At 47.0% G+C, this 13,885-nt stretch overlaps 1 protein-coding gene across 4 annotated transcripts in view; it reads left to right on the top strand.

The window, feature by feature from the left end:
* LOC121555191 (dedicator of cytokinesis protein 9) overlaps positions 1-13,885 on the top strand; it is a 140,792-nt gene that overhangs the window by 23,323 nt on the left and 103,584 nt on the right. For all 4 annotated transcript variants that reach the window (XR_006658014.1, XR_006658015.1, XM_045212082.1 and 1 more), the window contains exon 3: positions 8,988-9,077. Coding sequence is in view for 2 of the 4 variants with exons in the window: in XM_045212082.1 (XP_045068017.1) it covers positions 8,988-9,077 (90 nt within the window). In the remaining 2 variants the exon portion in view is untranslated. The remainder of the gene's footprint in view (positions 1-8,987; positions 9,078-13,885) is intronic.

Genomic DNA, 13,885 nt, shown 5'->3' with positions numbered 1-13,885 from the left:
AAGCAAAGCAGTGCGATAAAAACAACAACACAGAGTTACATATGGGGTAAAACAAAACAAAGTCAAAAATACAACAGAAATAAGTATATATACAGTGTGTGCAAATGTAGCAAGTTATGGAGGTAAGGCAATAAATAGGCTATAGTGCAAAATAATTACAATTAGTATTAACACTGGAATGATAGATGTGCAAGAGATTATGTGCAAATAGAGATACTGGGGTACAAATGAGCAAAATAAATAACAATATAGGGATGAGGTAGTTGGGCAGGCTAATTTCAGATGGGCTGTGTACAGGTGCAGTGATCGGTAAGGTGCTCTGACAACTGATGCTTAAAGTTAGTGAGGGAGATAAGTGTCTCCAGCTTCAGAGATTTTTGCAATTTGTTCCAGTCATTGGCAGCAGAGAACTGGAAGGAATGGCGGCCAAAGGAGGTGTTGGCTTTGGGGATGACCAGTGAGATATACCTCCTCTTCCTCCTTTCCCTATTCCTCCTCTTCCTCCTCTTCCTCCTCTTCCTCCTCTTCCCCTTCCCCTTCCTCATCTTCCTCTTCCTCCTCTTCCTCTTCTTCCTCCTCTTCCTCCTCTTCCTATTCCTTCTCCTCCTCTTCATCATCTTCCTCCACTTCCTATTCATCCTCTTCCTCCTTTTCCTCTTGCTCCTCTTCATCATCTTCCTCTTCCTCATCTTCCTATTCCTTCTCTTCCTCTTCCTCATCTTCCTATTCCTTCTCTTCCTCTTCCTCCTCTTCTTATTTCTCCACTTCCTCCTCCCCTTCAGGATGGTTCTAATACAACTCTGCGTACGTCTTCAAGTACTAGGATTCAGAGAGAGACCTGAGGGGAACAGGAGATAAGGATATGGGAGATTCCTATGTAGTAGCAGGCCTACTGTATGTATCATCAGTGACGTTGAGCAGGGTGTTGTGAGGGACCACATGCCAGCGGCTCCGTGCTGGGTGTAGCTGGATCTCATGCTAGTCTTCTCACTAGAGATCTCCACTGTGCTTCATATAGACTAATATTCCCTGTGCTTCCACTTCTTGACTCCCTCTGGCCTCCTCCAGCCTACTCGCCCATTTGTTTCTGCTGGTTAGATCATGGAGAGTTTACCATCTCCCAGCAGGAAACCTGGGGCTGGGGAGAGGAAGTGGAGGAGGGAACTGTGTCACAAATAGGACCTTAATATGGTCCTCATTGCAGTTGTCGTACAACGTTGAATGCTTATGACGTAGCCCATCACTGAATCAGATCTTGTCCTCCGCTGATGACACATTTATTTTATTTTAATTTCTTAAATGTTTTATTTCACCTTTATTTAACCAGGTAAGCCAGTTGAGAACAAGTTCTCATTTACAATTGCGACCTGGCCAAGATAAAGCAAAGCAGTGCGATAAAAACAACAACAACACAGAGTTACATATGGAATAAACAAAACGTACAGTCAATAACACAATAGAAAATATATATACAGTGTGTGCAAATGTAGTAAGTTATGGAGGTAAGGCAATAAATAGGACATAGTGTAAAATAATTACAATTTAGTATTATCACTGGAGTGATAGATGTGCAGAAGATGATGTGCAAATAGAGATACTGGGGTGCAAATGAGCAAAATAAATAACAATGTAAATAACAATATGGGGATGAGGTAGTTGGGTGGGCTAATTACAGATGGGCTGTGTACAGGTGCAGTGATCGGTAAGCTTCTCTGACAACTGATGCTTAAAGATAGTGAGGGAGATAAGTGTCTCCAGCTTCAGAGATTTTTGCAGTTCATTCCAGTCATTTGCAGCAGAGAACTGGAAGGAATGGCGGCCAAAGGAGGTGTTGGCTTTGGGGATGACCAGTGAGATATACCTGCTGGAACGCATACTACGGGTGGGTGTTGCTAAGGTGACCAATGATCTAAGATAAGGCTGGGATTTGCCTAGAAGAGATTTATAGATGACCTTGAGCCAGTGGGTTTGGCGACGAATATGTAGTGAGGGCCAGCCAACGAGAGCGTACAGGTCACAATGGTGGGTAGAATATACGGGGCTTTGGTGACAAAATGGATGGCACTGTGATAGACTACTTCCAATTTGCTGAGTAGAGTGTTGGAAGCAATTTTGTAAATGACATAGCCAAAGTCAAGGATCGGTAGGATAGTCAGTTTTACGAGGGCATGTTTAGCTGCATGAGTGAAGGAGGCTTTGTTGCGAAATAGGAAGCCGATTCTAGATGTAACTTTGGATTGGAGATGCTTAATGTGAGTCGGGAAGGAGAGTTTACGGTCTAAACAGACACCTAGGTATCTGTAGTTGTCCACATATTCTAAGTCAGACCCGCCGAGAGTAGTGATTCTAGTCGGGCGGGCGGGTGCAAGCAGCGTTCGATTGAAGAGCATGCATTTAGTTTTACTAGCGTTTAAGAGCAGTTGGAGGCCACGGAAGGAGTGTTGTATGGCATTGAAGCTCGTTTGGAGGTTTGTTAACACAGTGTCCAATGAAGGGCCAGATGTATACAAAATGGTGTCGTCTGCGTAGAGGTGGATCTGAGAGTCACCAGCAGCAAGAGCGACATCATTGATATACACAGAAAATAGAGTCGGCCCGAGAATTTAACCCTGTGGCACCCCCATAGAGACTGCCATAGGTCCAGACAACAGGCCCTCCAATTTGACACATTGAACTCTATCTGAGAAGTAGTTGGTGAACCAGGCGAGGCAGTCATTTGAGAAACCAAGGCTATTTAGTCTGCCAATAAGAATGCGGTGATTGACAGAGTCAAAAGCCTTGGCCAGGTCGATGAAGACGGCTGCGCAGTACTGTCTTTTATCGATCGCGGTTATTATATCGTTTAGGACCTTGAGCGTGGCTGAGGTGCACCCATGACCAGCTCGGAAACCAGATTGCATAGCGGAGAAGGTACGGTGGGATTCAAAATGGTCGGTGATCTGTTTGTTAACTTGGCTTTCAAATACTTTCGAAAGGCAGGGCAGGATGGATATAGGTCTGTAACAGTTTGGATCTAGAGTGTCACCCCCTTTGAAGAGGGGGATGACCGCGGCAGCTTTCCAATCTCTGGGGATCTCAGACAATTTCGAAAGAGAGGTTGAACAGGCTAGTAATAGGGGTTGCGATAATTTTGGCAGCTAATTTTAGAAAGAAAGGGTCCAGATTGTCTAGTCCAGCTGATTTGTAGGGGTCCAGATTTTGCAGCTCTTTCAGGACATCAGCTATCTGAATTTGGGTGAAGGAGAAGCGGCGGGTGCATGGGCAAGTTGCAGTGGAGGGTGCAGAGCTGGTGGCCGGGGTAGGGGTAGCCAGGTGGAAAGCATAATAATAATAATAATAATAATAATAATAATAATATGCCATTTAGCAGACGCTTTTATCCAAAGCGACTTACAGTCATGCGTGCATACATTTTTGTGTATGGGTGGTCCCGGGGATCGAACCCACTACCTTGGCGTTACAAGCGCTGTGCTCTACCAGCTGAGCTACAGAGGACCACTTTTGCAAAATGCTTATTGAAATTCTCGATTATCGTATATTTATCTGTGGTGAAAGTGTTTCCTAGCCTCAGTGCAGTGGGTAGCTGGGAGGAGGTGCTCTTATTCTCCATGGACTTTACAGTGTCCCAAAACGTTTTGGAGTTAGTGCTACAGGATGCACATTTTTGTTTGAAAAAGCTAGCCTTTGCTTTCCTAACTGATTTGTGTATATTGGTTCCTGACTTCCCTGAAAAGTTGCATATCGCGGGGGCTGTTCGATGCTAATGCAGTACGCCACAGGATGTTTTTGTGCTGGTCAAGGGCAGTCAAGTCTGGGGTGAACCAGGGGCTATATCTGTTCTAAGTTCTGAATTTTTTGAATGAGGCATGCTTATTTAAGATGGAGAGGAAAGCACGTTTGAAGAACACCCAGGCATCCTCTACTGACGGAATGAGGTCAATATCCATCCAGGATACCCGGGCCAGGTCAATTAGAAAGGCCTGCTCGCTGAAGTGTTTTAGGGAGTGTTTGACAGTGATGAGGGGTGGTCGTTTGACCGTGGACCCATTACGGATGCAGGCAATGAGGCAGTGATCGCTGAAATCCTGGTTGAAGACAGTGGAGGTGTATTTAGAGGGTAAATTTGTCAGTATGATATCTATGAGGGTGCCCATGTTTACGGATTTAGGGTTGTACCTTGTAGGTTCCTTGATAATTTGTGTGAGATTGAGGGCATCTAGTTTAGATTGTAGGATGGCCGGGGTGTTAAGCATATCCCAGTTTAGGTCACCAAGGAGTACGAACTCTGAGGATAGATGGGGGGCAAGCAATTCACATATGGTGTCCAGGGCACAACTGGGGGCTGAGGGGGGGCTGTAGCAAGCGGCAACAATGAGAGACTTATTTCTGGAAAGGTGGATTTTTAGAAGTAGAAGCTCAAACTGTTTGGGCACAGACCTGGATAGTATGATAGAGCTCTGCAAGGCTATCTCTACAGTAGATTGCAACTCCACCCCCTTTGGCAGTTCTATCTAGACGGAAAATGTTGTAATTAGGGATGGAAATTTCAGAATTTTTTGTGGCCTTCCTAAGCCAGGATTCAGACACTGCTAGAACATCAGGGTTGGCAGAGTGTGCTAACGCAGTGAATAACTCCAACTTGGGGAGGAGGCTTCTGATGTTGACATGCAAGAAACCAAGGCTTTTACAGTTACAGAAGTCAACAAATGATAGCGCCTGGGGAGTAGGAGTGATACTGGGGGCTACAGGGCCTGGGTTAACCTCTACATCACCAGAGGAACAGAGGATGAATAGAATAAGGATACGGCTAAAGGCTTTAAGAACTGGTCTTCTAGTGCGTTGGGTACAGAGAATAAAAGGGGCAGATTTCCGGGCGTTGTAGAATAGATTCAGGGCATTATGTACAGACAAGGATATGGAAGGATATGAGTACAGTGGAGGTACACCTAAGCATTGGGTAACGATGAATGAGGTAGCATCACTGGAGGTACCAAATGAGCCGGTCTCCGCGAGTATGGGGGGTGGGACAAAGGATCTCTCTGAGGATGGTTGAGCGGGACTGGGGGCTCTACAGTGAAATTGTATAATAAGAACTAGCCCAAACAGCAATAGGCTAGGCATATTGACATGGGAGAGAGGCATAAAGCAATCACAGGTGTTATTCCAGAGGGCTAAGACAACAACTGGTAATGGCGATGAAAGTTTAGGCTGAGGCTAAACAGATAAACAGGATAGGGTAACCGTGTAAAGGAACAGTCCAGCAGGCATCAGCTGTGTAGCTGAGTGATCATAAGGTCCAGTGAGCAGCAATAGGTAAGTCCGGGAGCAGTTCATAGGCTGCTACAGCACAGGCGAGCAGGAGGCACGGCTGTTGATTGCGCGTGCTAGCGGGCCGGGGCTAGCAGATGGATCTTCGTGGTCGTTGCAACGGGAAGCCTGTTGAAACCACATCAGACGATTACGTCGGCAGACCAGTCGTGATGGATCGGCGGGGCTCCGTGTCGACACTAGGAGGTCCCGTCTGGTTGACAGAGAGGTAGATAGCCGGGAGATGGGCCTGGTTCGAGGCTAGCTCAAGGCTAACTGGTGCATCGGGACAGTGGTGAATTAGCCAACAACAACAACAGCCATTCGGTTGCAGCTAGCTAGTTGCGATGATCCGGTGTTAAGGTCCAGTGATTCAGTGATTCTGGCAGAAAATCCGATATGCTCTGGGTCGAGAGCACGCTGTGCAGACTGGCCGATAATTGTCCAGGCTAGAGCTGGCTGGTAGGTAGTGCAGGCCACGGACAGTGGTGAAGACCGCTAACGGTGGCTAATAGCAAGTAGCTAGTTAGCTGGCTAGCTGGCTAGTTTCAGCCGTAGGTTCTTGATAAAAATAAAGAAATAATAGAATCCGTTCCACATTGGGTGAGGCGGGTTGCAGGAAAGTATATTTAGTTAAAGAATGGAAAGTGAGATAGAGAAATATATACGAAAAAAGACTAAAAAACTAAAAAAACAGGCTATTTACACGAGGACACAACAGAATCCACGACCACACTGCTACGCCATCTTGGTTCATGAGTGTGGTGGTGACAGCTTTGTTACTGAGGTATTGTCATGATAAACAAACATGACGGGCAATGAAACATTCGGTACAGTACACTACGCCAGTAATGTCAAAACTGATTGGTGACTCTCTACGTTGGAATTGCGAGGCTACCTCACTCATCCGATAACTTTATTCATTGTATTTATGGCAGGCAGCAGAGGGCTAGGCTCTACTGGCACCAGGCAGACACAGACACAGGCGGGAAGGCAATGCTCAGCGGTAGCTGACTATTCACATCAACCACAGTCACCGTGTTGATTATCAATAAACCTCTACTGTAACTGTATTTTAACAACAAGTTACCTATTCATCTCCATTGGTTCCCTTTGAAATGTCTGACTGTAACTGGGGCCCTGCACTCCTGTACCATTAGGTTAGTTACCTGAAAGGACCTCTGGACCTGTCATTAGGCTCTATGACCAAGCTTGTGGAGTGCATAATAATATCCCATTGATTCACAAGGAAATCATTTCTGCAGAAAATATGAGATAGAGCTAGTCTCTTTCTTTTTGTGCTACTGCACCTTGGGGTGAGGTTTGGTCTAGCATTGATTCGCCTTGGGGTGAGGTTTGGTCTAGCATTGATTAGCTTTGGGGTGAGGTTTGGTCTAGCATTAATTAGCCTTGGGGTGAGGTTTGGTCTAGTATTGATTAGCCTTGGGGTGAGGTTTGGTCTAGCATTGATTAGCCTTGGGGTGAGGTTTGGTCTAGCATTGATTAGCCTTGGGGTGAGGTTTGGTCTAGCATTGATTAGCCTTGGGGTGAGGTTTGGTCTAGCATTGATTAGCCTTGGGGTGAGGTTTGGTCTAGCATTGATTAGCCTTAGGGTGAGGTTTGGTCTAGCATTGATTAGCCTTGGGGTGAGGTTTGGTCTAGCATTGATTAGCCTTGGGGTGAGGTTTGGTCTAGCATTTTGAATGTCTATTTTCCATCCTGTGTTTGGGCATAGAGAGTAGAAAATTACGTCTGTACTGACCTGCTTGGGCTTTTGTGGCTCATTTCACAGTCTGTGACTCAATTCAAGTTTAATTGGAGAGCTGCTTTGCCTGCATGCTGGAAAAGATCTTGGTAATGTGTCTGCTGGAGTTTATTTTTTTTATTTTTTTTTAGTCATTTAGCAGACGCTCTTATCCAGAGCAACTTACATGAGCAATTAGGGTTAAGTGCCTTGCTCAAGGGCACATCGACAGATCTTTCACCTAGTCGGCTCGGGGATTAGAACCAGCGACCTTTCGGTTACTGGCACAACGCTCTTAACCACTAAGCTACCTGCCGCCGGAGTTCAGAGATAATGACGAAAGCAGACCTACGTCGGTTAAGTTGCTCAGCAAAAGCTGCATGAACAGGAAATCTACAGCTGTGTTGAATTGCTTACCTCACTACTGTCCCATTGCCCTGATCTTAAAATATGCTTTACTGTAAGTCAGGGACCACAGACACATCTCTGTCACGGTTCACCTTTGAACTATGTCCAGTTTGGCTTTAAAAAGATTCGAGTTAGGTGGGGAAGTTGACGTTTGTTATTCCTTTGCTGTAGTTTGTTTCTCTCTCACCCATGTCGGGTAACTCTGCCTCGTCCTCTGTAGTGGCGCTTTGTTTCTTTCCTCTACTCTAAAGACGTTACGTTGAAAGGTTTCTGCTTAAGGAATCAGTATGAAGTAAAAAGCTAGAGAGGATAGGGGGTACAAAACACTCTCTTGTACAGTTATCATCAGGGGGAATCTCCTTTCAAGGGGGATGCGTCAGATAGGTCTCCAAGGGGAACTCAGAACTACACTCCTAACCGGGATGAAAATGTCCTGTTAAGAGTGAAGCACAACAGAAGGGATCTCCAACAATAGTCGCCATTCATAAATCCTCCTACATATCAAGACATTACTCATGTCTAAAATGAGTCCCACGTATACAGTAATTCATTCACAAAATGTATCTGTCTTAGTGAAAAACGGTCTTACTGAAGTCCTACTGAGGAGGTTCTGTGTCGTCAGGAGTGGGCTAGAGGCCTTGTGAATGGGTAATGAGGGTTGAACGTGTCAAGATATTTTCTGTGAGGACTGGCATACTGAAAGCACTGAGTTATTCTAGTGGTATTATGTTGATACTATTTTTATTTTATTTTACCTTTTATTTAACTAGGCAAGTCAGTTAAGAACAAATTCTTATTTACAATGACGGCCTACCCCGGCCAAACCCGGACGACGCTGGGCCAATTGTGCGCCGCCCTATGGGACTCCCAATCACGGCCGGATTGTGATGCAGCCTGGAATCGAACCAGGGTCTGTAGTGACGCCTCTAGCACTGAGATGCAGTGCCTCAGACAGCTGCGCCACTCGGGAGCACAATCTGTGTTACGTCATTCCATCCCATCACTAAACACCCACCACCAGCTGAAGGAAACAGCCTTTATCGAGAGAACAGGAGTAAGGTGGTGGAGGTGTTGAGACACAGAGTCCAGCTCCTCGGGGAGGGAGGGAGCCCCATCGCTGGGCTGGGTGGCTGAGAGCCAGGCTGAAGGCCCTGGGTGTGTCTGTCTGTGTGTGGTTCCCTGGCCCTGCCTGGAGCTCAACAATGTGGAGGAAAGGAGCATCCCATTCTGGACCCGCCTCCCTCTCTGCCCTCCAGAACCTCCACAGACCTGAGACCGTTCTCTAGCATGGAACAATATTTTCCGGAACATTCAGTAAACCAGGTCCACATTCTGTAGTACTGAGAAAATAACATGTTAGGAATCCCAAAGGATGTCTTGTATAGTTCTCTTTTCTTAATCTGTCGTGATTTACCGTGTTGAGTTCATTTTCAGAGCATCACTCTACACTCATCCAGTCTCATAATTTAACCAGAGCCTGCCATGAACTTGATATAATTAGCTAAATAAAACTGTTTTCCGTCCACAGATTTCAACTCAGAGACGCCAAGGAAGAACTCTCTACCCCACAGTGCCTGAGAACGCCGAGAAGGAGGCGCAGAGTCTGTTTGTCCAAGAGGTAAGATCCAAGAGTGCAATAACCCTGCAGGAATTAACCTTTGTGCAGGGAGAGCGGTGGTTTTATTGACAGTTAGATGTTGGCATTGAGATGTGCCATTACTTGCACCATGCAGCCATATTAAATACGGACATTAGAGTCAGTCTTCAGCCAGCTTCTGACCTGGCATTGATGTACATGGCGGCCTGTACAAGATCAATAGATATGGAAACACACTGGGCTGCACGCACTTTAGGGTCTGTGATGATTTCCCCATTGTTTATTGAAAGTGTCCAGCCGAACCGAACTTCCATTTCACCTAGCACATACTTTGTTACACAATGGTGTTTTATTGTTCAGGACAAGACAGGCGTAGGAATTATGGAAACGTTACTGGAAGCCATCCAGTCAACGGGAGTATTTTCATTCTCTTCAATAACATCTGTTCAGGCCAGGAGACCAAAAAAAAACGGATCAACGGAATCCAGATCCAAAGTAAATGGATTGTTCTTCATCCCTTCAGAGCCGTGGTTATAGTAGCACCTCCCTGGTAAAGCCTGGCAAATGCCTTCTGCAACTAAGTGGTATTGAAATCGATCTTGAAATCAGAATATAGTCAGGCTTTACTGTACATTGTGTTCCCATACCGTAGTCTATTAAGTAGTTAATAAAGGTTAAATGAAAAAATAGGACAGTCTGACCTTAACCCTTGTGGGAATTGGCCTTTATGGATAGGGCTACATTGAAATGTTTCTTACAGAAGAAATATACATTTACATTACATTTAAGTCATTTAGCAGACGCTCTTATCCAGAGCGACTTACAGTTAATGAACACATTATTATTTTTTTATACTGGCCCCCCGTGGGAATCGAACCCACAACCCTGGCGTTGCAAACGCCATGCTCTATCAACTGAGCTACATCCCTGCCGGCCATTCCCTCCCCTACCCTGGGCCAATTGTGCGCCGCCCATGAGTCTCCCGGTCGCGGCCGGCTGCGACAGAGCCTGGATTCGAACCAGGATCTCTAGTGGCACAGTTAGCACTGCAAAGCAGTGCCTTAGACCACTGCGCCACTCAGGAGTACATGAAAAGCATATGCGTAACCATGGTAGCAATTGAAAGGGAACAGTTTGGTGATAATGGGAGAATTATTAGACCAAAGTTGACTGCACAAAAAGTTCACCTGACACAAGACTGAATCCAAAACATTACACTGTTGATTTTATGTGCATTTTACATTTACTGTACTTTTTGCCGCATTTGTTGATAACGAAATCTGAATTCTCTGGACAGTAACATGATAAAACTATTCCTGGAAAGTGTGGGGGTAGGTGCAACGTAAGACAAAAAAAAATTACAATGGTTTGAGAGAGAGGAATAACTGCTGTCTCCAACGTGTGCACAGTTACCAAGTAATTTCAATGCACTTTTATGACTCAAAGAAGAGTCGTCAACTATAAGGTACTTTTTTTTTTTAGCTCTCCTAGCTGTGCTGTTGAGGAACTACAGCAAACACACTTGTAGTTGTTTTGTTTGGAACACAGCCCTGCATCCCCCGCCTTTACAAAATTACTGTTGTTGTTTACGCAATCCAAAAACGGTCCATTATAAATCGCAATCTGGGTCAGGTGGGCATGATTTGAAAGCTTGTTCTATTGCCAACATGACTAGCTAAGTTATAAAATGCGAAGTTATAGCGTTAGGTTTTCACAAAGCAATTCATAGAAACATATCGTCATTTTGGTGCGCATAGAACGCAGTCATGAGTGCATTCATGTGTGAATGGTGTTGTGTCCAAATCTGCAATTTTCAACCTGTGTGTGGGTACGAGTGTAAAGGGCTATAGTCTTGCTTAAACACACAATCTACCTGAGCTACATAATGGTTTGCTGTCCTTGTGTCCTGTGTGAACAGTTGGACACTTAATGGACACACTGCTTCCAGTTTAACGCTGAAAGCTCTGTAAACCAGAGGCAACTGGCTGCTGACCACTCAGGTCATGGGTCAGAGTTTAGGGAGTCCAGTCTTCAGTAATGGAGAAACACCTTTTGGTCAGGTGCAATATGATATCAGCAGGACAGCTGCAGAGTACAAGCCGCTCTGTTTTCCATTCCTATAGCCTGATCAGATTTCCTTTCCTCGGCAGCAGGACTCTCCCCTGTCAGGCCACTTCTTGTAAACGGCACACAACTCTATATAAATACCATTCTGTATGTTCATATCAATCAGTGACAGATGTCTCCCCCCAGATTGAGAGATGTAGATGGATATATTCCCTCCCAGTTCGGACGGGGTTCCTCTAATGCCTACTTGATGATCCCTGAAGTCTGGGGTGAAGCGTCAAACACACACGCCTTAAAAGTTCCTGCTCTGGAGTAACTGTGGATGGGAGACATGACAGCAGCCTTTGTATTGGGCTATGAACTCCTCCTTACTGGACTGCCAGGCTCCCCAAACAAAGCTGAAGTGTTTTGGTATTTGGTATTGTGATGTCACGAGAGGCTACACAGCTTTCAGCGGGATTGCTCAAGTAGTGCAAGGAGGCCAGGTTCAATCAAAACAAGGATTTTATTAAAGGTCTTGGGAAACTAACGAAAGTATAACACAATTCTGTTCTCTGGTGGCTCTTTAAGGGTTAACAGTTCAGGGATGTCTCTTCCACATCCAAAATCATAACTCTCCCTCGCTCAAATAACTTTTCCCCAGTCTTACTGTATTCCACGTTGCAGCTAGTGGCCAACCCAGCAAAACGTCCTTCCAAATGTCCCACACGTATTTCCACAGGTGCATATATCCAAAGGTGAGTATTTCCCAAAGGTAAGTATCTCCAAATCCTTATATTCCTCATGGAAGTGGACGTGCAGCACTCTTGTCCTCCAGAGAGCCCAGGTTGGAGACTGTGTTTCTTCACCCCCCACACACTCCCTCAGTGTCTCTCTTCCCTTCCCAAAACCTTCAGCTCATCAGCTCCTGATTTGTTTCAGCTGCGTGGGAAGATTGGCCATAGAGGGGTGGAGTTCCCGACCATACCAGCAGATGGAGCCATAGCTGTCTGGGTTTGCAGCCACCTCAGGGGATGTAACGTCCCTCCAGGACACAGCCTCTCGTGACATCACACATCCCCCTCCTCGGGACCGACGTCCTCGTCGGGGTAAAGGCAGCGAAGAAGGCATCACGCCGGGAGAGGGCGTCCGCATTGCCGTGGTGCTTGCCCGCCTGCTCTCTCTTCAACTCCTCCAACTCTAGGACCAGGGACTCAGCCTCCTGTTGTCTCTCCTTGAGTTTCTTACTGAACGCATCAGCCTTGGTTTTAGCAGAGTTTAGCTTCTGTTGAGCAGCTTTCAGTTCCTTCTCTCTCTCTGCCTCCGCATTCTTCATCTTGTTCTCCAACACCTTGTACTTCTCCTCTGCCTTCTTCTGGACCTCCTTACTACTGCGCAGGGTCTCCTCACACTCCTCGATGGTCCTGCGCAGCCTCTCCAGCTCCTCCTGTTGCTTATGGAAGGAGCTCTGTTGGAGTTTAGCCTGGAGGATATCTAACTCATCTGTCTTCATGTCTAACTGTTGCTTTAACAAACGATACCTCTCAGCGGTCGCCTTCAGACCAGACAGTTCCTTGTCCAGATTCTGTAGCTCCGTCTCTGTGTCGGTCTGGGCACCTGCCATCCCTATCAGAGCCCGGGCGGGAGTGAGTAATTCGGAGGATTGCACCGGAGCCTTCCCAGGATGAGTCTTGCCTCTCCGTTTCCGAGGTACTCGGGTTATCCTCTCCTGAGACTCTCTCCAGAGTGGGTAAAAGGCTGGGCAGTCTCGTCCAATTAGGACAGGGACGGGGAGGGAATCAACCACCCCCGCCGTCGTGTGTATGGTTCCCCGTGTGCTGGTCATTGTAAGTTCAGTAATGGGGTATTCTCTGGTGTCCCCATGGACACAGGAAACTGGGAGGACTTTCCCCGGGGTCAGACACGTTGGGCCCACCAAATCCTTACGCACCAGGGTGGCCCGGCTACCAGAATCCAGTAAGGCCTCCACATCATGGTGATTCACAGTTACCGGGCAGGTGGGGGGTCGATCTGGGCCGCCATCTACGACTCCCAAGAGCGAGGCAAAACGGTGTGTGGGTGCTGAGCTGGAGGACTCCGCAGTGGGCATAGGTTCATCGGCTGGTTTCCCACACTGCCAGGAGATATGTCCCATCTCCCCACACCGGTAACACTGTCGAGTTTCCCCCTCCTGGTGTACTCTTCTTGGACCCGCCTGGTTTCTCACTCCACCTGGAGCCGGGATAAGTCCTGACGTGGCTGGGTTCGAGACCTGGGGGTCCTTTGGACGGGTTCTTCCCATTTGTGGTGGGGCCGCACTCCTGGGGTCTTTTCGGGAAGCATTCAGCATCTCCGCTGTGGCCTGGTACTTTTCCACAGCTTCCACGGTCAGATCAGCCGTGGTCAAGGCCTGTTGACTGATGAACCGTTTTTGCCTCATAAGGCAGGGCGCGTGAGGTAACGATCCACCACAACGGCCTCCACCACCGCCGCTGCTGTATTCCTCTGCGGATCCAGCCATTTCCTTGCGATTCGGACAAGTTCATGCATCTGCGCCCGAGGAGGTTGGTCTGGTTGGAAGGTCCAGCTGTGAAAGCGCTGGGCCATACCAAACTTTGTGAGTCCATATCTGCTGAGGATCTCAGACTTCAGGGCATCATAGTCAGTAACCTGGTCAGGGGCCCAGGTCCCGGACAGCATTCAGCGATTCCCCGGTTAGAAAGGGGGCTAACAGACCAACCCACTGTTGCTTGGGCCAGGCTTCCCTAGTGGCCGTGGCCTCA

The sequence above is a fragment of the Coregonus clupeaformis genome, chromosome 40, assembly GCF_020615455.1.
Source record: "Coregonus clupeaformis isolate EN_2021a chromosome 40, ASM2061545v1, whole genome shotgun sequence".
Lineage (NCBI taxonomy): Eukaryota > Metazoa > Chordata > Actinopteri > Salmoniformes > Salmonidae > Coregonus > Coregonus clupeaformis.
Note: the sequence above shows the minus strand (reverse complement) of the source record. Positions and strands in the feature narration are given on the sequence as shown.